The sequence below is a fragment of the Sciurus vulgaris genome (genome assembly GCF_902686455.1).
Source record: "Sciurus vulgaris genome assembly, chromosome: X".
In the NCBI taxonomy this organism is placed as follows: Eukaryota; Metazoa; Chordata; class Mammalia; order Rodentia; family Sciuridae; genus Sciurus; species Sciurus vulgaris.
The window spans coordinates 118,606,047-118,629,153 of NC_136471.1; the positions used below are offsets into that span (position 1 = coordinate 118,606,047).

General features: G+C 37.8%; 1 protein-coding gene across 1 annotated transcript; it reads right to left on the reverse strand.

Annotated features, from left to right (window-relative positions):
* Positions 1 to 1,109: 1,109 nt before the first annotated feature.
* Positions 1,110 to 18,872, reverse strand: EIF2S3 (eukaryotic translation initiation factor 2 subunit gamma). The gene is made up of 12 exons (XM_079122925.1): positions 18,761 to 18,872; positions 18,123 to 18,186; positions 16,233 to 16,360; positions 16,019 to 16,140; positions 13,648 to 13,742; positions 12,761 to 12,919; positions 11,660 to 11,794; positions 8,966 to 9,060; positions 8,418 to 8,562; positions 5,813 to 5,982; positions 3,877 to 4,049; positions 1,110 to 1,548 (listed from the first exon to the last, which is right to left on the reverse strand). Exons 1-12 carry the CDS (start codon positions 18,827 to 18,829, stop codon positions 1,485 to 1,487), a joined length of 1,419 nt encoding a protein of 472 aa, XP_078979051.1. The 5' UTR covers positions 18,830 to 18,872; the 3' UTR covers positions 1,110 to 1,484.
* Between the last annotated feature and the right edge of the window lie 4,235 nt (positions 18,873 to 23,107).

Here is a 23,107-nt window from a genome sequence, read left to right on the forward strand (position 1 = left end):
GTAACATTTATGTTTCCTCAACTCACTAATGGGCTAGGGAGATAGCTCAGCTGGTAGAGTGCTTGCCTTGCAAGCACAAGGCCCTGCGTTCAATCCCCAGTACCGCAAAAAACAACAACAACAAAAAAAAAACTCACTAATAACAGCCTACTACCCCACAGCTTCAAAAATTCAAGGCAGCCTCAATGTTCAAGAGCACAATATGATGATTTGGCATGAAATCTCACCTCAGTGTAAGTTTAAGAAAAAAAACCAAAAAACTAAAGCATATTATCAGACTACCAAAACTCATTGAGATAATTTTTTTTTTTTTTTTTTTTTGGGTGGTGCTGGGGACTGAACCCAGAGCCTTGTGCATGCTACACAAGCACTCTACCACTGAGCCATATCCCCAGTCCCAGGTACTTTTATTTAATAGGCCTACTTTTCAATACTGGGAGTTTTAAAAAATACCATCTGTGCTCTAACAAAATCTCTTATGGAGGAAAATCATTAATAAATAAAAATTTAAAAGCACAGTACCAGGAAGAGTATAGGGACATGGAAAATGTGTTAAAAATTAAAAGGACTCACCCTTTGCTTTCTAACATCTTTTACCTTTTAATCCCTTGCAAAGTCCAAAGATTACTAAGATTAGAGTCTATTTCATAATCACACCAATTAAGTGGTTAAGAAACAAACAGGGTTGGGGGTACAGTTCAGTGGCAGAGTACTTGCTTTGTGGACCCTAGGTTCAATCCCCAGCAGTGCAACCAATCAATCAACAAAATGCCCCAAAAATAAGGACTGGAAAGATCTTTGTTGGTTATCTAGAATCACTTGGTTTAACATTTTTTCCAATGAGTGTTGTTTTAGGCGTAAACCAATGCAGAAATAATCTCAGGGCACCATGGTGAGAGGGTGAGAACTTCTGGTTCTGGTTTCCTATGTTTTAGTCCAGGAAAATGAGAGGAAAGGTTTGTCCATGGGAATGAGCACTTGTGCTCAGAAGGTCAATTTTCTCTCAAAATATCAAGATAAAGCGACATAAAATATGGGGCCAAAGGGGAGCTGTATCTTCCAGTTTTTACTGGTACAACAGTCCCTCAGCCTGGTGCTACTGAAAAGAATCATGAAAAAGAACAAGAAAAATTTTATTTCAGACAGATTCTGTGGCATGCATGCTATAGCAAAGGCTGATTGTAGCAAACAGTTTCATTTTAAACCTGCATTGATGTATAAATTATACATTACTTGGGAATGTTTAACTTCTGTTAAAATGTAGATTCAATCCAACATTACACCAATTTTTATATTTATTGTAGATGCTATATTAGTGCTAGAGGTTAAATTTTCATCAACAAAAAAATGAGAACAACCTTACAGCTACCTACTAAGGTAATGAGCTGTGAAATTAATTGCCGAGTATTGCTCTGAAAATATACGCCTAGGTTGTTTAAGAGAAATTCCAGCTCCATCCAAATGTATTATTTAACTGGGATTCTTCAGTCATCATCTACTGTTGGCTTGATTGTCACTCCTCTTCTTATCTGACCCCAACCAATTAAACTGAAAAATGAAAATAGAAAGAATTATGAATATTACATCCATTTCATTATCATCACCAAACAATTATATGATAGAACTAGTTTTACCTGCCTATCTTCTAAATTCAAATTTGTTCCCACAGACTGCTGCTCCATAAAGGCCACACTATTTTCTTAGATTCTTAGAACCAGATAAGATCTGGCTAGCATGACAGGAAAAGCAAACAAAAATTGCTACCATGGATATATGTGTCTTCATTCTATCAAAATATACCTAACCCTTCAGATCCAACTAAGAGCTCTTTACTCCACTGAAGGAATCATGCCAATACACAAACCAATCAGTCTGATTGTCTTTCAAAACCTCATTCTATGCTTTTCTCTTTGAAAAATGCTTTTCTACCACTCATAGCACATCAATAGATCATGACACATTTAGTGTGACCCCAAATGGTAAAGGAAATTTAAGAGAACCAGAGGAACCCACAGTCTATAAGCAGACTATTTTGGGGGGAGGTGGGTACTGGGAATTGAACCCAAAGATGCTTTACCACTGAGCTATATCCCCAGACCTTTTTGTTTTCATTTTGAGATTGTGTCTCATTCAGTTGATTCGGGCCTCACTAAGTTGCTAAGTTTGGCCTTAAATTTGTGACCCTCCTGCCTCAACCTTCAGAGTCACTGGTAAACTGATTACTCTTGATAACAAAGGGACTTCTGTTCCCTTTGGTTCTACCTCAACTGTAGCTTCTTGAACAAAGTCCACCTGAACACGGAAAAAACCCACAATTCTTAAAAATACAAGGATCAGCAAGGAGTGGCAACATATGCTTACAACATATGCTTGTAATACCAGCGACTCAATAGGCTGAAGCAGGCAGATCCAAGTTCAAGGCCAGCCTTGATGACTTTAAGACCCGTCTAAAAAAAGGACAGGTATGTAGCTCAATATTAAAGTACCCCTGGGTTCAATTCCCAGCACCAAAATAAATAAATAAACACGTAAGGATCATTCAGATGCTCTCTTTTTATTTGAATTTTAACATACTTGCCAATTTTATTTGGATAGAATCCTCTTGTAATATTAGTAAAAATACCCCAAAAGAGCCTTTATTTAAAAATATGTTTAAATCTATGAAATGAAACAAACAAGTAATAACAACATAGTTCCATGTTGAGAGTTTTTTTGTGGTACTAGGGATTGAACCCAGGGCTTTGGGCTTCCCAGGCAAGCACTCTATCACTGAGCTACATCCCCAGCCCTTTTTATTTTTTTGTATGTTTTTTTTTTGTTTGTTTGTTTGTTTGGTTTTGGTACTAGGGATTAAACCCAGAGGTGATTTACCATTGAGCTATATCCCTGGCCCTTTATATTTTTTATTTTGAGACAAGGTCTCACTAAACTGCTTAGGGCCTTGCCAAATTGCTGAGGCAGGTCTTAAACCTGTGATTCACTTGGTGTTGCTGAGGCTGGCTTTGAACTCATGATCCCCGTCTCAGCTTCCTGAGTCACTGGTATTACAGGCATATGCCACTGTGTCCGGCTTTGTTTGTTTTGTTTTTGGTACCAGGGATTAAACCCAGCACCTTGCACATGCTAGACAAGTATTCAACCAACAAGCTACCCATAGTTCTAAAAAACATTTTATATATATAAATAAATGTACGTGTGTATGTGCGTGTGTGCATGTGTATCTGGGTAAGGGGTATATAGGAATTCTCCGTACAATTCTTGAGATTTCCCTGGTAAGTATGAAATTACTAACAAATAGTATTTAAAAAGTCAAAAAAGGCTGGGCATGGTGGTACATGTCTGTAATCCCAGTGGGTTGGGAGGATTAGGCAGGAGGATTGTTAGTTCAAAGCCAGCCCTAGCAATTTAGCAAGGGCTGAGCAACTCCTGAGCACTCGGTGAGATCCTGTCTCTAAATAAAAATATAGAAAACAGTTGGGGATGAGGCTCAGTGGTAAAGCACCCCTGGGTTCAATCCCTGGTACCAATCAATCAATAAATAAAAAGTCAAATACAGACTGGGGGTATAGCTCAGTGGTAGAGGGCAGGCTTAGCATGCGCAAGGCCCTGGGTCCAATCTCCAGCACACACACACAAAAAAAGACAATGGAAATATTGAATCTGAATTCACTGATGCTTGCATAGGGAAGTCAATTACAGTATTTGGACTAAAATATGGTACTACAAATTGAGGTTAGAAATAGTTTTCTAAGTCATCAAAATAAATAGTTGAAAGCTAAAGCTATACAACTGTGTTCAAAGAATATGTACCTGTGTTTACACAACCATGGACTTAAGGAAACTGACTCTTGCATCGGCAAAGGCTAATAAACTTACCGCCAGTGTTTCTCAACTCTTCGGCTAAGGGCAATCTTTTCTCCTACTTCTGTACATACAGGATTAGTCAAAACAATTTTGCCCAAATCAGCCTTGACAGCACTAACTCTCCCTCCTGTTGACAGTGATCCTATGTTCACCATGAGCACTTCATTCTTAGACAACTTTTGGACCTATGGAAATAAATTAGGGAAGAACAAATCCCAAAATCAAGAACATGCTTTCCAAAAAGAATGGGGATTTACCAAATATTTTTGGAATTGAGACAATTATAACCCTACCATTATGTATGACTAGTGTACCAAGAAAAAAATATGGGGAAAGAAAGACAATTATAAAAGAAAAAAAATTCTACAGAAATTTCATTACAATGAAATGTGAACTATAATATAGTCTAAAAATAACAACTGGTTGATTTGGCACATGCTGACTTCACACAAGATCTACCTTTATAAAAATAAGCTAGTAACCATAGCATAAAACCTCCTAAAATTCTGAAGACGTTGTATACAGATTGAGATTGCATATCCTTTACTGGGAATGCCTAGAAATAGAAGTGCTCTGGATTTTTTTTGATTCTAAAATATTTGCGTACACATAATAAGCTTAACTTGGGGATGGGACACAAGCCTAAATACAAAATTCACTTGTCTTTTATATAAACCTTATACACATAGCTTAAAGGAAATTTTATATAATATTTTTAGTGCACCTGTGTTCTGACTATGACTCATCACATAAGGTTAGGTGTGGAATTTTCCACTTGTGGCATCATGTTGGTGCTCAAAAAAGTTTTGGATTTTGGACCTCAGATTTTTAAATTAAGGATGAACAACCTGTAGTAGAAATGAGATACAAAATTTCCTAAGTGGGGCAAGGGGCAGGAAAACAGCTATTAGTTAATAATATCATGTGCATGCATGAATATGTAACAACAAATCCCATCATTATGTACAACTACAATGCACAAAAAAAAAAAGTTAATAAAGCGATTCTGGAGATGCATTTCCACTCATGTATCTAAGCCAGCAACTGAACTCTCTGCGCCTCTTTAAAATTGGCTAACACCTTCCACATGTTTGTCTGAAAAATTAGGTGAATTTTTAGCTACTATTCCTATTTTTGCTGTTTAAAACCTAATGCCAAAATTCAGATCATTATTTTAATACCTTTATATTTTCATTAAAAGTAAAATGAGACAAAAACAGTCTGTACTACAGAAATTCTGAAGAATATAACCTCAAGTTTTATAGGCATGTAGTTCAAAGTCAAAATGATTTCTTTCCTTGCTTTTTCATGAAAATAACTTCATGCTATTTGTGTTATATGAATTTTTCATGATGAGAGTCAGAAAAAGTTCAGGGTTTCCACTGAAAAGAGGCAATTCTGTAATTCTTCTATATTTTCTACATCCTTGCCAACTTAGCTGTCAGTAATTTTTCCATCTCTGCTAACATTCTTTTTTTTCCATATTTTTTATTGGTGCATTATAGTTGTACATAATGGTGGGATTTGTTGTTATTCATAAATGCAAACAACATAACAGTATAATTTGGCCAAAACTTTCCCCAATACCTCCCGTTTCCTGCCCCTTCTCCCTCCCCCTGATCTCTTTCCTCTATTCTACTGTTCTCATTCAATTTTCATGAGATCTCCCCTCAACCTTTCTTTTCCTTTTTCTACCAACATGCTTACTGAAACACTTTTTTTAAACACAAAGATATTAGGAATATCATGTCTATGTCATACATGACACAAATACTTTTCCCTACTCTTTTCTTTGTTTTCAAACTGATTGCCATATAGTTGCTCTTGATTTTCAGGAAGTCAAAACGATTTATCTTAATTCTATTTTAACTATACAAGAATAAAACTAAAAACTGGGTTTAACATCATGGCCACTTTTTGGGAAACAGAAATTACAAAGAGCACTTACCTTTGCTGCTTTTTTGTCTCCTTCAGTGCGTACACCTAGAAGTCGTCTAAGCAGGAAATAGGAAATTTCCAATTCCGTGAAAATCTCAGGTAAAGCTCCAACTGCACCAAGTACTTGCCCCACCATTCTGTCAGCACGGCACAAAGTGGGGTCGATTTTTGTTCCAACTCCTAATGTAAAATAATACGTACACAGCTACATAGGAATAACAAGATACCTGTTTCATAAATTCACACATCCTTTGGGCAACTGAGAACAGAAAAATTCTCTTTGTTATATTCTAAACAAAAGGCAAATAGAGATAATAACCTAATATAAATTGAGTTTGAATATCCTTGCTGAAATATGAAAAAAGATATAAAAATTGAGCCAGGCATGGTGGCATATGCCTGTAATCCCAATAACTTGGGAGGCTGACGCAGAAGGATATTGAGTTTAAAGCCAGTCTCAGCTACTTAGTGAGACCTTGTCTCAAAACAAAAAATAAAAAGGGCTGGGGATGCTGCAGCTGTAGCTCAATGGCAGAGCGCTTGTCTAGCATATGTGAGGTGCTGGGCTTGATTCTTAACACCACTACATAAAAATAAGTAAATAAAGGCATTCTGTCCATCTACGACTACAAAAAAAAAAAAAATTAAAAAGGACTGGGGATGTAGCTCAGAGGTAGAACACACCATTTGCTTCAATCCCCAGTACCCAAGGGGAGGGGGAGATACAAAATTCATGAGTAGTTTGCAGAATATTTTCATGCCATTTCTTGGAAGGTTGATCAAAAAGAGCTTAGCTAGGTGTGGTGGCACATGCCTGTGATCCCAGAAGCTCAGGAGGCTAAGTTAGGAGGACTGCAGGTTCAAAGCCAGTCTCAGCAATTTAGCGAGGCTGTTAGTTGAATGGTTGCTACATGAAGGTTATCACTATAATAGTCTACTTTCTATTGTTAAGTTTGAAGAGTTCCATAAATTACATTTTTTTTTTTTTTTAAACCAGGGATTGAACCCAGGGGCACTTTACCACTGAGATACATCTCCAGTCCTTTTTATTTTAAGGCAAGTTCTCACTAAATTGCCAAGACTGGCTGAACTTGCAATCCTCCTGCCTCAGTCTCCATATAGCTTGGATTATTAGGCGTGTAACACACCAGGCAGTAAATTACATTATAAAAAAGTGTTTCCAAGCCGGGCATGGTAATACATGCCTATAATCCCAGTGGCTTGGGAGGCTGAGGCAGGAGCATTGCAAGTTCAAAGCCACCCTCAGCAATTCAGCAAGGTCCTAAGCAACTCAGTGAAACCGTGTCAAAAAAAAGTTTCCAGAGTTTCCTTGTCCACAAAACAAAAGTGATTATTTATGCAATAATCACTTAATTATAGGGCAGAATAGAAAAATGAACCATATAGGTAAAAACCAGAGGACCAATTTGTTTGGTGAAGAATAAACTGCTTTTTTACCCAATGTTTTCTTCCTTAATCCAAAGATATGACAATATCACTAATATTTGCTAAATCTTCACTTTTTTCTTTTTTTTTCCTGGCACTGGGGATGGAACCCAGGGTTGCTATACCATGGAGCTACACCTCAGCCCTTATCAACCTACCAACTTAGTGAGAAGAGAGACCCTGTCTCAAAATAAAAATAAGAAGGACAGGATGTAGTTCAGTGGTAAAGCACCTGAGATCAATCCCCATTACCACCCCTGGACAAAACCCAAACCAAACCAAAACAAAACAAAAAAAACCCCACAACTTTGAGTGATTCCTACACAGTGAAAGTATCTTCCTTTACTTTTTTTTTTTTTTTTTTTTTTTTTAAAGACATGGTCTCACTACATTGCCCAGACTGGCCTTGAACCTCTTGGCACAAGTGATCATCCTGCTTCAGTCCCCTGAGTACCTAGGGCTATAGGTGCACACAATCACACCCACTTAGTGATTATCTTCTTTTATTCCCACTGCAGTGTAAACATTATTTGACATCATTCAACCAACATTTCTGAATAACTTTCCATTTACAAAACATACATAAAAAGTAATCACTCAAGCTGGGCATGGGCACATCTATAATTCCAGCTACCCAGGAGACTGAGGCAGGAGGATCACAAGTTCAAGGTTAGCCTTAACAAGACCCTGTCTTAAAAAAAAAAAAAAAAAAAAGAGCTGGGCATGTAGTCCAGTGGGAGAGTACTTGCCTAGCATACGCAAAGCCCTAGGCTCAACCCCACATGTGCACGTACATACACACACACACAAACCCAACCACTCTCTAACCCATCTTACCCTCAAAAAAGCATAAGCTGGGTACTGCTATGGCATGTGCCTACAGTTATAGCTACTTATGAGGCTAAGGCAAAGAGTATTGCTTGAATTCAGGAGTTCAAGGCCAGCCTGGGCAAGCACAGCAAAACCCTGTGCTCTTAAAAAAAACCCAAAAACAAAAATAAACCACCAAGAATCCAGGGATATAGATCAGTGATAACATGCCCCTAGGTGCAATAAAAAACAAACAAACAAAAACCACTACAATATACCTTTATATTAATCCATTTCCCATGAAAAGTACCATGAATATGTACAAATTAAAAGAAAAGGGATGAGAGGGAAATCCTTACCAATAAGACCTCCTGGAGCAGCATACTGGAGATCATTATGTTCTGCAAAAAGTGATACGATTTTGGAAAAGATTGGTTTACACATGAGTTTTCCTTCACTGTCTTTGGAAACAATACCAGGTCTGACTTCTATCTCTTGGCCCACCTGTAAATATATAACCAGTAGTGAAAATTACTATGAATTAACACAATTATCATTTATCTATCAAAAAAGTTCTAACAAGAAAACCATAAAACTGAAAAGGTAAACCTTCCTCTATTTCAAAGATCACCATTTTAATAAAAGAAAAAAATAAATGTGGAAGAGACCTTCAAAATCAGAACCACTCAAGTTACTACCTACCACATAAACCCATTACCACATAAAATGGGCTTCATACTCAAAAGAAGCCTGTAAATTTAGAGGTTAGACACATTCCAAAGACATAAAAGCAAACAAATCTATATCAAATAACAAACACCATAAACCATTTAATTCAACTTGGATTATTCATTCTTTTTCTTAAGACAGGGCTAAACAAAAACACAACAACCCAAACCTACCTTACCTTTAATACTCCTTTCAGAATACTACCACCAGCAACACCTCCCTTAAGGTCATCAACTTCACAACCAGGTTTGTTGACATCAAATGACCTAATAACTAAAAGAAAACAAATTAAAACTATTTCTATTAATTTTAACTTTAGAAGAAATGTTCTTTTCCAAGTTAACTTTTCAAAAATATCTAATTATCTAATTTTACTACTCCAAACTTATTACAGCCTTACTTATGATGAGAAAAATGAAAATAACCTGAAAGTTCCTTGATAAGTCTTATGACATATCTGCACTATAAAATACCATTTAAGCTATTAAAAAAGAATGTTGGGTGGTGCATACCTGTAGCCTCAGCAGCTGAGGCAGGAGAACTACAAGTTCCAAGCCAGCCTCAACAACTTAGTGAGGCCCTCCCTGTCTCAAATAACAAAATGTGGGCTGGGGATGTGGTTCAGTGGTTAAGTGCCCCTGGTTCAATCCTTGCATTAAATAAATAAATAAGAATGTCAGGGGCTGGTCATGGTGGCACATGACTGTAATTCCAGCTTCTAGGGAGGCTGAGGCAGGAGGATATTGAGTTCAAGGCCAGCCTCAGCAACTGAGCAAGACCTTGACTCAAAGCAAAAAAATAAAAAGATCTAGGGATATATCCCCTGTAATGTTTTGGCCAACTCTCTGAGATTCAGTGCCTAAATGCATACGTTTAACTTGTTTCTACTTTCATTGTGAATATTAGCTCTGAATTCCTCTGTCTTCTGTTTTAGGTGAAACTCAGCTGGCTAATTTTTAGGTGTGCTATTTGTTTTAGTAACTGAACAAAGTGTACTTCTGCTGATGTACCTAAGTACTGGATGCTATTTTGTGGGGGGCATCATCATTTGTCTTTTGTGTTATTTAAGAGTTAGATACACCAGGAGTGGTGATGCACACCTGTAATCCCAGCGGCTGGGGAGGCTGAGGCAGGAGGATCATGAGTTCAAAGCCAGTCTCAGTGGCTGAGTGCCCGAGTTCAATTCCTGGTACCCCTGGTACCCCACCCTCTAAAAAGTCAAATACGCTTTAATCTTTGTTTGTTTCTAGGAAATTTCTTTTCTTTCTTTCTTTCTTTTTTTTTTTTAGGTGCTGGGGATCGAACCCAGGGCCTTGTGCTTGCAAGGCAAGCACTCTACCGACTGAGCTATCTCCCCAGCCCCTCTAGGAAATTTCTAAGTATAATCTTAATACGGTCTCATGCTATAATTTTATGACTAGCAATGTGAATTCTTGTGTAATAGTCCATCATTATAATTTGTTCTCACAAAGAAAGACTAGAGCTAAGACTAGTCTTTTCATTTTCTCTTAGATTGAAATAAACTTAAAAAGAAATTAAAGATCAAAGAAAAAGAAAGAAAGAAAAGAAAAAAAGAAGAAACAATGATCTAGGGATATAGCCCAGTGGTAGAGTGCTTGCCTAGCATGTGCAAGGCTAGGATTCTGTCTCCAGTATCACAAAATAAAAAAAATGTTAGAGTATTAAGAGTTTTTATAATGATCTAGAATGACTCTCATATACTGTTAAGGAGAAAAAAAAGAGTAGTTATAAAGATTCAGCCTCCTGAGTTGTTGGGATTCCAGGTGTATGCCACCATGCCCAGCAGATTAAAAAAAAAAAAAAGAAAAGAATCAACAGTCTATAGAGAATACATACAGACTTTTACTTATTTATTTTTTTTTTGGGGGGGTCATTATTTCCTAAACAATACAATAACTATTTACACTGCATTTATAATGTATTAGATACTACAAGTAATGTAGAGATGCTTTAAAATATCCAGGAGGGGGCTATGGTTACAGCTCAGTAGTAGAATGCTTGCCTGGCATACATGAGGCCCTAAGTTTGATCCCAGCACCACAAAAAAATAAAAGTATAGAGGAAGATGTGTGTAGGTTACATACAAATTCTATGCCATTTTATATAAGAAATTTCTATATTATGTGGCTTCTGCAAAACTAAACAATTCTAGGACTACATGACCTATACTTAGGTCACTCAAGAGCACTTTTCCCACCAAACAACACAGGAACTCAAAATGAAGGCTTAAAGGGGTTCAAATGTCTATTTTGAAAAAGTTCCTATATTTCTGTGTAGGAACCACAAGCTTAGATGATCAAATTACACCAAGATTGGTTTTTCATCAATGGTACAGTGACATCATTTGTATGGAAACTGTAACATCCTAAAACATTATATAACATACAACATGCTGAGTATTGGAAAAGTTAATAGTTTCTACAGTATTTAGGACTCTGTTCCTCATTTGGCAATACAATCTAACACTGCCAATACAATCTCAGAATTAATTTCAAAAACTTATGTATTTATTATCTCTCTGTAGAAAGAGGAAATATTAAGAAACACCCATAAATGTGAATCACTAATGTGGAAGAGACCAATATAAGAGATAAAGATTGGTTGGGCATGGTGGATCATGCCTGTAATCTCAGCTACTTGGAAGGCTGAGGTAGGAGGATCACAAATTTGCAGCCAGGCTTGGAAACTTAGTGAGACACTGTCTCAAAATAAAGGAAGAAAAGGGCTAGGGGTATAGCTCAGTGGTAGACGATTTGCCTAGCATGCTCCAGGCCCTGAGTAGAATCCCCAGTGAGAGAGAGAGACAGACTGACAGACAGACACACAGTTAAAGATGACTCCTATCACTTACCAATAAGTCGGGGTTCTGAAGTAAAGTCTCTTGGGGGTACTGGTATTTTCTTTACTATGTACTCACAGACGACTTCAATATTGTATTTCAGCTGAGCAGAAATTGGAATAATAGGAGCTCCTTCTGCTACTGTACCTATATGGCAAAATTGAGAAAAATCAAAATTTTTCAGTTTTAATAAACTTGTTCTATGCATCTGTTACATAAAACAACTAAGATTACTAAAACAGAGTTCTATACAACCCCACACAAATGACAGCAATAAGTAGAAAGCAATAATTCTGTTTGGAAAGATGACAATATTTCACCACTGTTTTAACTCCTGAAAAGGAATACTATTCCCTTTACTAACACTCCTGGGAAAGAGTACTTTACTAGTTGAAAAGATTTCTAATAACATGTAATTAACCTCCCAATAAATGTTAAGATAGAATTACAGACTCTGCTAATCAAAGACTGCTGCCACATATAACATTTTGCTCCTTATTAATTATACATCAAACAGACGTCAAAGAAATAGACAAAACATAATCAGATTTTAATCAAAATGACATTTTTTTTCATGGTGACAGAACTGGGTTCATAAGAAGTTAACCTTTCTAACAAGAAAAATGAGATTCTAAGAGAAAATCAAATGTGAACAATGATATGCATCAAATCTTCCCTAAAATGAAAAATACTATACTGCTAGAGAAAGGGACACTATGAAGATTTTTTTTTTACAATACTTTTATTGTATTGACACATGCCAGGGATTAAACCCAGAGCCTCATGCATGCTAGGCAAGTGCTCTACCACTGAATTACACCCTCAGTCCTGAGGATTTTTTCTAAAAATCTGAGTGATAAAAGATTCTAGAATATAACTTCATTTCTAACTTTCAGCTAGCAAAAATATATTTATGTACATCGAATTCAAAAACACACATTTTACCAGTTATATCAAGTTGCTAACAAATACTCAGTACAGAAATAAGACTTAAGACCCCTAAATTTACCTTGTTTTTAGGTAAGTGTCCTTTATTCAAAGTTATTATCTAGTGCCTGGATTAAATGCCTCTCAAAATGATTCATGGGTTTATTAGATATTATGGCTTCTTACCTTGTACAAATGCAAGGATCTGTTCATACTGCTCTTTTGCCTGACTTTCTTTTACCAAATCGATTTTATTCTGTAGAATCAAAATATGCTTCAGTTTCATGATTTCTATAGCAGCAAGGTGTTCAGAAGTCTGAGGCTGAGGGCAAGATTCATTACCAGCTAGTTGATGAGGAATAAAAAAGATGTATAAGTATAGCTAGAAATAGCCAGACCAGGCAAATTCAGCAATAGAAAGCATATTATTGGTTGCTAGGGGCTGGGGAGAAAAAGGACTGGGAAATGAATTAATGAGCTTAATGAGCATGGAGTTTCTGTTTGTGGAGAAAATGTTCTGAACCAGATAATAGTGCTGCTACAATCACTACATTATACAACACTGTAAAAGTACTTAATGCCATTAAATTTTATACTTTAAGTGGCTAAACTGATAAATTTTGTTATGTGTATTATTTTATCACCATCTGCAGGGGGAAAAAAAAAAAAAAAGCATCACTGGCATCCAATAAAGAAAACTTTAGAATATTCTAGCCCTACTCAAGGCAAAAGTCCTGATATTGTTGTCAAGCATCACACCCTTCTACACATAAATTTTAAGCTAAAATAATAAACTACCTCATGTGACAAAGATGGGGAAAACACATTATTGACCTTCATTCTTTTGGATACTATGATAAGAACTCTCAGAAACTTATCAGCCCCAGGTCTATCTTGATTAGTATTTTGTGACAGCTTCTAGGTAGGAATGTCATCCTGTATGACATGTTTGTTCCCATTCATATTACCCTTAGGCAATGGATATGGCCCTTAAAGGCCTTAGTTTCTCTTTAAATATTCCATCTTGGGTTTATTCCACACTGATTAGTCCAAACAAATTCTGTTGTATTTACCTATCAAAAGAAGAGCTGCATCCATCACTGCTGCACCATTCAGCATAGTAGCCATCAAAATATCGTGGCCAGGACAGTCAACAAAGGAAACATGTCTAACAATTGAGAAATAACAATCAGTCTTCAGATGAATGAATACTTACAAATGCAAACTGTAGATTTCTTTAAAGTTAAATCACTTAGGAATAATTTTTGTTGTTATTGATGATGGTACTGGCAATCAAACTCAGGGTGCTCTACTAATGAACTACACCCCTAGCTCTTTGTTTTAAGATAGAGTATCACTAAGTTGCTGACGCTGGCTGCAAACTTGTGACCCTCCTACCTCAGTCTCTTGAGCTGGGATTACAACTATGGGTCATCACACCTGACTTATGAGATAATTCTTATTGCTATAAAAATGGTTAGAGGAGTTGGTGTTTCTAGACCTTGGAAATAAGATTACTGGCTGAGAATAAAATCACTGCAGATCGTTACAAAGCAAATAATATTAGCTACATGTAGAAATAACTGAAGTGACAAAAAAAAAAAACCCCAAACACAAAGTGAGTATGGTATAGAAAAATGGTATAAAGTATACAATTGGAATGTCACTTATTTGAAAGCCAAAACCTAATGATATATAAAAATGGCATTAACAGAATAAAGACTGGTATCTGAAAAAACAATTTGTGCTAGGTATGGTGGCACATGCCTGTAATCCCAGCTACTCAGGAGCTTGAGGGAGGAGGATCTTGAGTTTGAGGACAGCTTCGGCAGTTTAGCCTCAAAATGAAAGGGCTAGGAATGTATCTCAATGTAAAGCACCCCTGGGTTCAATTCCTAGTACTGCAAGAATTAATTAATAAAAAAAATCACATTAAAGCATTTATACTTACTACTGAGATTTTTAGCTTACCCTCCACTTTTTTTTTTTTTTTTTTTTGGTGGTGCTGGGGATTGAACCCAGGGCCTTGTGCATGAAAAGCAAGCACTCTACCAACTAAGCTATATCTGCAGCCCCTTCACTTCTTAATCTTGGGCCCAGAGTGGCTTCATCTACCTCCCCTTAGTCTTAGCCCTGCCTCTGAGCTAAAATCTGTGGGGCATCTGCAACCCCCATAGACATTACTAACAGACATTCTCTGATAAAGAACTAGGATATGCAATAACATGCAGAAAATAGATGAGGAATAAGTACATGTGTTTTAGAGAAGTACTTAAGAATGGTTTTGTTCATTTAAAAAAATTTAAAAAAAACCCACACCCAAACAAACAACAATAAAAAGGTCTAAAAAAATTTATAAAGCCAAGAATTCTATTTCTTTCTCTTCCATTCTGCTTACATAATACTGTAAGTTTGCAGAACCTTTAATTATTTTTATTTATTTATTTTTTTTGGTGGTACCAGCGATCGAATACAGGGCTTCATGCATACTAGGCAAGTGCTGTACCACTGGGCTACATTTCCGGCCATTTTTTAAAAAATTGGTTCTTTTTATTTATGCATAACATTAGGATTCATTTGACATAATTATAAAAGCATGGAATATAATTTGTTCTAATTCAGTCTCCAGTACTTCTCCTTTTTCTCCCTTCTTCTCTCCCCATTACCTTCCCTCTATTCTACTGATCTTTCTGTTATTTACTTAGTTGTTGTTGGTTTTTAATTAATGTTTTGTGGATACACAGCCCTTTTAAAAAAATTATCTTGAGGTTGGGAATATAGCCCAATAGTATAGTGCTTGCCTAGCACACATGAAGCTCTGGGTTCCATCCCTAGTACCACTTTAAAAAAAAAAAAAAATTGACACAGGATCTTGCTAAGTTGCCCAGGATAGAATCAAACTTGTGATCCAGGGGCTGGGGAGATAGCTCAGCTGGTAGAGTGCTTGCCTTGCAAGCACAAGGCCCTGGGTTGGATTCCCTAGTACCACCAAAAGAAAAAAAAAAAAAAAAAAAAAAACAAAACTCGTGATCCTACTGCCTCAGCCTCCCAAGTAGTTAGGATTATAGGCATGCAACACTCCATGCCTGGCAAGAAATTTAAGTATTTTAACTTAATTTGAAATATTTGACTTTTCAATTATCCTTATTACAGGCAATAAAAACTATAGTATTAGAAAAATAACAAAACCATTCAGCAATGAGTTCATTATTTAATACCTCAAATGTTTTCTAAAAACACATTTGCACAACAGCAAAATAAAAGGTGTAAACTTTTTTTTATACGTATATGTTTTTTAGTTGTAGGTGGACACAATACTTTTATTTTATTTTTATGTGGTGCTGAGGATTGAACCCAGGGCCTCATGTGTGCTAGGTAAGCATGCTACCAGAGTCACAACCCCAGCCCCAAAAGGTGTAAACTTTTTAACACAAAAGTGGTCACCTGACTAATTTGAAGTTCCCTTTGGTCCCTGGAATATCTGTAGGAAACTCATCCGGTGTGCCACTTCCACATGACCTATAACATTCTGGACGAGGACAACTTGGGTCATCAAGTTTATAAATCTACAAGTTTCAAGAGAAAAAAAAGATTTCAAGTTGTTATCTGCACAACAATTAAAATTAAAAACTTTCTAGTTTCACAATACACAGCTTACCTTAGCATTAGCATATCCAAGCTTGATTGTAATGTTTCTTTCTAATTCATTTTTGAACCTGACAGTGTGAACTCCAGAAATGGCTTTTACAACTGTGGATTTCCCATGAGCTACATGACCAATTGTACCTAGAGACAAAGTTCAAAAATTATCTCAAATGCATTCAATTATACCAAGTATTTCTTTCAAATAGTGTTAAGAGGAGAAAACTCAAACCCTTAATTCACTGTAAATATCAATGCAAAACCAATGACTTCAATTTCTTTTACTACATATCCTTTCCTACTAAACACCGGTTCTGATAAAGAACTGAAGAACTTTCCATATAACTAATAATCTTAGGCCTGGAGATGTAGCTCAGTGGTAGAATGCTTGCCTAGCATGTGTGAAGTCATGGGTTTGATTCTCAGTACTGCAAAACATAAAAAAATAAAACAAATAAAATAATATTTTGTTTGTGGAGAAACCATCCAGCATATTTTTTATTTTTTAGTTGTAGATGGGTATAATACCTTCATTGTATTTATTCATTTATTTTAATGTGGTACTGAGGATCGAACCCAGTGCTTCACACATGCTAGGCAAGTGCTCTACCACTGAGCCACAACCCCAGCCCCTCATGAATTCCTTTTTATGGTGTCTAGACTTGTTATACTTATTTACTTTGTCATTATGCTGGACTGAGGGCTGCAGTTGTAGCTCAGTGGTAGAGCACTTGCCTAGCATGTGTGAGGCACTGGGTTCAATCCTCAGCACCACATAAAAATAAACAAAATAAAGGTATTATGTCCATCTACAACAACAACAAAAGGAATTCATGAAAACAAGGAAACAATCCAAGTTTAATTACAGCAATGCTGTCAAAGACAGCACATTCTTTACAAATTTTTAATAGCTTCATGGTAGAGTCTTAGGTTTTACTATGCTGTTTGTATAGACCCTCAAATATCCAAAATTTACACTCAGTCAGTGTAACTTCTCCTCTAAAGTTCTAGGTGCCAATTAAAAAGGGGAAAAAAAGTCTACTTAATCATAGCTTATGTATCAAATAAATATTTCATAAACTCTGTCCTTTCAATAACCCTGTGTGACAAGAAGAGCTGTATTTTCACCTCTTAAATTTCAGTCATGTATGATTACATAGTACCTTATGCTGTTAAATTTTTCATATGTCTATATCTTTTCTTCTCAGGTAGTCTGCTCAACATGTGCAGCATTTCTTTTTTATTTTTTCCCCCAGCACTGGGACCAGGGAGTGAACCCAGAGGTACCCTACCACTGAGTTAAATTCCCAGCTCTTTTTAAATTTTGAGACAGTATCACTAAATTGTCCAGGCTGGCCTCAAACTTGCCAAACTTCTGCCTCAGTCTCACAAGTAGAGTCCCTGGGATAACTAGCCTGTGCCACCAATCCCAGTTTTACATGAGTAGTATTCTTTGCCCCTGCGACCACACAAAAATCTAGAGGATGCTCACCTCACAGGGCTTTTTTTTTTTTTTTTTTTTTCCCCTTCTGGAGACAAGGTCTCACTAGGTTGACCAGACTGGACTCATACTCCAGGGTTTAAGCAATCCTCCTGCCTCAGTCTCCCAAGTAGCTGGCATTGCAGGCATGTGCACTGCACCGAGCTCAACATCTATTCTTTTTTTTTTTTTTTTTTTTTTTTAGTTAGAGGTGGACACAATACCTCTATTCTTATTTTTATGTGATGCAGAGGATGGAACCCTGGGTCTCACTCATGCTAGGCAAGCACGCTACCACTGAGCCACATCCCCAGCCCTCAACATCTATTCTTGAATATTTAAATCCTCATACTATTCAGATAATTACATTAAAAGGAAATATCAAAACTACTTGTAAGTCAGGTCCCTAAGTCATTTTTATATTACCTATATTAATTGTAGCTTGTCTGCTGATAACTTCATGCGACAGTGGCGTCAACTTGGTAACATCCTGCAATGAAATACATTTATTTTAAAACTTCGTACCTAAGACAAATCAGAACCTTTCCTCTGACTTTACATTCGCTATGTACAGTACAACTCACCACCACCTTTAGAATTCTCTTCGTCTAAAGTGCCTTTCTTGTATAAAATGATCTTGTATTCTAATAGTCGGGAAGCCATAAGAGCCCTTCATGGTTACACAACACCAGACTCCTAACCTCACTAAAGGGGGTCTGAAGGCCAGAGGCCCCCAATCTTAGGGCCTTAGTTCCCAGAGTAGGGAGGGCACTGTAGACACCCCGTTTCCAGACCATCACAGGTGAAAACCTTAGTGACATCTAATACCAAGAGTTGGCCGAATACTTCAGGAGCTCGAGGTCCCACGATCCCACAGCCCCAAGCCCGCTCACACGACCCGCAGAGGTGCAGGCGGGAGCGCGGGTTAGGGAGCCCGGCTTCGAGGTTGCCTCATAAACTCACGCTCCCGACATCCCGGCACTGCCTTGTTTCAACACCTGCCGGAAGGATCGGTCATACCCACTCCCGAGCTCACTCTCCATCCTCCCGAAGCGAAACCTCACCAAGGTGGCGAGATCCTGACGAGAAAGGTGCGGCTGCCCCAGAGTCACTCCAGCCTCACCCCCCGCCATCTTGCCCGGAGAGGAAGGAAGTTGCTCTGGCTGCCGCCTGACAGAACGCAGGACCCCTTGGGCGGGGCGGGGAAGCGAAGGCGGGAAGGCCGACTAGGTTCCAGACTTAGAAAAAAGGATGACAGGAGCAGAGCAGCTTCACTGCCTAGACTTCTCTCTGCTGTAATTGCACATGGCCTACAAGAAGGCTTATTTTAAAAACACTATGCAAAGATTCGGGATCTATTTTTTGCAGAAAAGTTAGATATTTGTGCAGGCAACACTGAGGGCAGCCCCATAAGAGGACCCCCCCCCCCCCCTCAACCCTCCCGGTTGCGAGGCGGGCAATGCAATGTGACATGCGCGCTGGCATGGGAGAAGCCATTTCCGTTTCCTGTGGGCTGTGCCGAAAGAGTCACCAGACCTGGGAATCTTACCCGGGGTTTGACAGCAGAAAGGAGTGTCCCTTACAATAACACATGTATCTCTTACTTTATATATATATACTTGTTTATTTTAATCAGTTCTGTAATTTATTAAGCCGGTAGCGGCTCCGGGTCCTCCCCCGCCCGTGACGGGGCTCTCGGCTGGGAGGACGCCGCGTGCTGAGCTGGCCACGCTCACGTCGCCGCGCGGTCCCTGGCCTGCGTTGGGGACGGCGCCCTCATGCGGAGATTTGGTGAAGGACTCAGCAGCGACTAGTTTGTTCCCAGGCAGCGGTTTCAAGGGCCAGGGAGGCGGTCCTTGGTGACGCCACACTGTGTTCAGTGTGAATTTAGCATCCCACAGAAGCTAGGTGTCGTGAGATTGTCCAGAGGGTGTGTGTCTTTTTAAGAACAGATCCAAGAAAACCCACTTTTCTAATGGAAGAATTACAGATAAATCGATATTTTTAAATTTAGAGTTTTGAGACTTCCTTAAGCCCTTTTTCTCCGTGGGTTAAAAAGAAGTGATTTTTTTTTTTTCATTTCTCCTTACATTTCTATACGATTTTTCTTATAAACAGTTGGTCGTTTTAACTAGGAAAAAATGTGAGAAGTGAATAAGAATTTAGGCTATCTACGTTCAATGCATATTCAAGTAAATATAAGATTAATACGTGTTTTATATTTTCTTTGTTTGTTTTTGGTACTGGGGATTGAACCCAGAGGCACTTTACCACTGAGCCACATCCCTAGCCCTTTTTATTTTTTATTTTGAGACAGGGTCACACTAAGTAACCTAGGCTGACCTCGAACTTTTCATCCTCCTGCCTCAGCCTCCCTAGTCGGTGGGATTACAGGCATGTGCCTCCGTGCCTAGCTACATGTTTTATATCGCAGATATTTTAGGTACTGCATTTTACCTAGTATAGGAAGTTATCTGTCAGTAAATGCATTCACTGCATAAGTGATGATGGGAACTACAATATAATGTACTTGGGTGGAGATGTTTATTTGGTTTTAATCTTACATTTTAAATAATTATACCAGCGGATTAAGAAAACCCATTGAGGGGCTGGGGTTGTGGCTTAGCGGTAGAGCACTGGCCTAGCACGTTTGAGGCACTGGGTTTGATCCTCAGCATCACATATAAATGAATAAAATAAAGGTATTGTGGCCACCTACAACTAAAAAAAATATTGAAAAAGAAACCATTGAGGCAACAAAAATTCTCTAGAATTGAACTGTGGTGATGGTTGCACATTCTTTGTGAATATACTAAAAACCTGTGACTTGTACAGTGTAACATGGTGAATCTTAAGGTATGTGAATTATATCTCAATAAAAAATGCATTGACACCATATATGCTGGCACATACCTATAATCCCATCTACTCCTGAGGCTGAGGCAGAACATCACATTCTAGGCCAGTCTGGGCTACTTATGAAGACCCTGTCTCAAAATAAAAACTATAAAGGGCTGGGGATGTAGCTTAGTGGTAAAGCACCCATGAGTTCAATCCCCAGTTTTGGGGGTGGGGAGGAGCATTGACAGTAAATAGAATCTAATATGTTCTATCATCAAAAACTTACTGAAGGCTGGGGCTGCAGCTCAGTGGTAGAGTGCTTGCCTTGCACGTGTGAGGTACTGGGTTTGATCCTCAGCACCACATAAAAATAAATAAAGATATTTTGTCCATCTACAACTAAAAATATATTTTTAAAAAATTTATTGGGCCAGGTACCCAATGACCCATGCCTGTAGTCCCAGCTACTTGGTAGACTGAAGCAGTTGGATCTTTTTTTTTTTTTTTTAGCAGTTGGATCATTTGAGCCCAGAAGTTTCAGGCCTTCTCTCAAAAAAGTTAACAAATTATTGACCCCAATGAAGCATGTTAGCATGTTAATTTTTAAAAAATCTTTTTAGTTGTAGATGGGCACAATACCTTTATTTTTTATTTATTTTTATGTGGTGCTGAGAATCAAACCCAGTGCCTCATACATACTAGGCAAGTACTCTACCTCTGAGCCATAACCCCAGCCCCGAAGCATGTTAATTTTATATGATTCTCCTGACAGTCCAATAGGGTTTCTAGTATGATTCCCATTTTACAAGTGAGGAAATTGAGTCCTAGAAAGACTGAATAACACTGGAGACTGCATATCTAAAAAAATAGCAGAACTGGGATTGTTGAATACAATTTCATATTACATTTTGTTGATCTATTCACCAGTTAATGAATATTTCTACTTTTTGGTTATTGTGAATAATATTGCTAATGAATATTTGTGTACAAGTTTTTATGACAACATGCTTTAATTTCTCTTGGTAAATATCGAGTTGTACAATTGCTGAGTCCTGTGGTAAATCTGTGTTTAACATTCAGACACATTTAAACGATTCTCCAAAAGGGCTGCATCTTTTAACATTCCCACCAGCAACATATGAGGGCCCCAGTGTCATCATATCATCAACACTACTTACAATTGTAACTGGGTGTGGTGGTGCAGGCCTGTAATCTCATTGACTCTCAAGGCTGAGGCAGGAGGATCACAAGTTCAAAGTCAGCCTCAGCAACTTAGAGAGGCACTATGCAACTGAGACCCTGTCTGTTAATAAAATATAAAAAAGGGGCCAGGAATGTGGCTCAATGGTTAAGTGTTGCTAGATTCAATACCTGGTACAAAATAAAAAACAACTTTATAATTTTCTTTTTTTATGAAAGCCATTCTAGTGAGTGTGGTTTTAAATTGCATTTCCCTAATGACTAATGAATGTTGAACATCTTTTATTTTTGTTTTTTGTTTTTTGCACTACTGAGAATGAACCCAGGGTTTGAGTACATGCTAGGCAAATACTTTCCTGCTGAACTGAACCCCCAGCCTAAGCATGTTTTCATAGACTTATTGGCCATTCACCATTCATATCTCTTCTTTGGTAAAATGTCTATTCAAATCTTTTGCCCATTAAAAAAATTTAGTTATTTATTTATCTTTCTTTTTTTTTGTTTTTGTTTAATACTTAGGATTGTACCCAGGGCCTTCAGCCTGCTCAGCACACATTCTACCACAGAGCTACATACACCCCCATCCCATTTATCTTTTTGTTGCATTACAAGAATTCTTTCTATATTCTGGATACAAATCCTTTATCAGATGTATAATTTACAAATGCTTTCTCACAGTCTGTACTTTGTCTTTTTTTTTTGGCAGTACTGTTGATTGAACCTGAGGGCACTCTACCACTGAGCTACAGGACAATCCTCTTTTTTTTTCTTACTTTTTTTGTTTTTTGATTTTGGTACTGGGGGATTGAACCCAGGGGTGCTTAACCACTGAGCTACATCCCCCCCAGCCCTTCCTTTTTACTTTTCATTTTTTCCTTTTTTTTTTTTTTTTTTTAAGTGGTGCTAGGGATTGAATCCAGGGCCTTGTGCTTAATAGGCAAGCACTCTTCAAACTGAGCTTTATCCCCAGCCCTTCATTTTTTATTTTGAGACAGGGTCTCACTAAGTTGCTGAGGCTGACCCTGAACTTGTGATCCTCCTGTCTCAGCCTCCAGAGTCGATGGAATTACAGACATGCACCACAGGACTTGACCCTTTATTTTTATTTTTATTTTGAGATGGTCTCACTGAATTGGCCAGGCTGGCCATAAATTTGTGATCATCCTGCCTTGGCCTCTCAGGGAGCTGAGATTACAGGTGTGTGCCATCCTACACAGCTTGTCTTTCGTTTTTTTTTAAAATTAGTGTCTTTGAAGAACAAGGGTTGGGTTGTTTTTTTTTAAACTTTAATCAAGTCCAATTCATTTTTTCTCTTATGGATCATGCTTTTGGTGCCATATCTTAAGAACACTTGGCATGGCAAGTTTGGT

What these genes read in the sequence shown, in the direction of transcription:
- EIF2S3 (XM_079122925.1), bottom strand. Translation starts at nt 18,829, where the DNA reads ATGGCGGGGGGTGAGGCTGGAGTGACTCTGGGGCAGCCGCACCTTTCT. An exon ending in GTCAGGATCTCGCCACCTTG is followed by an intron (nt 18,187 to 18,760) that starts GTGAGGTTTCGC and finishes ATTTCATTGCAG; the next exon opens with GATGTTACCAAGTTGACGCC. An exon ending in GGGAACTTCAAATTAGTCAG is followed by an intron (nt 13,743 to 16,018) that starts GTGACCACTTTT and finishes CTCAATTGTTAG; the next exon opens with ACATGTTTCCTTTGTTGACT.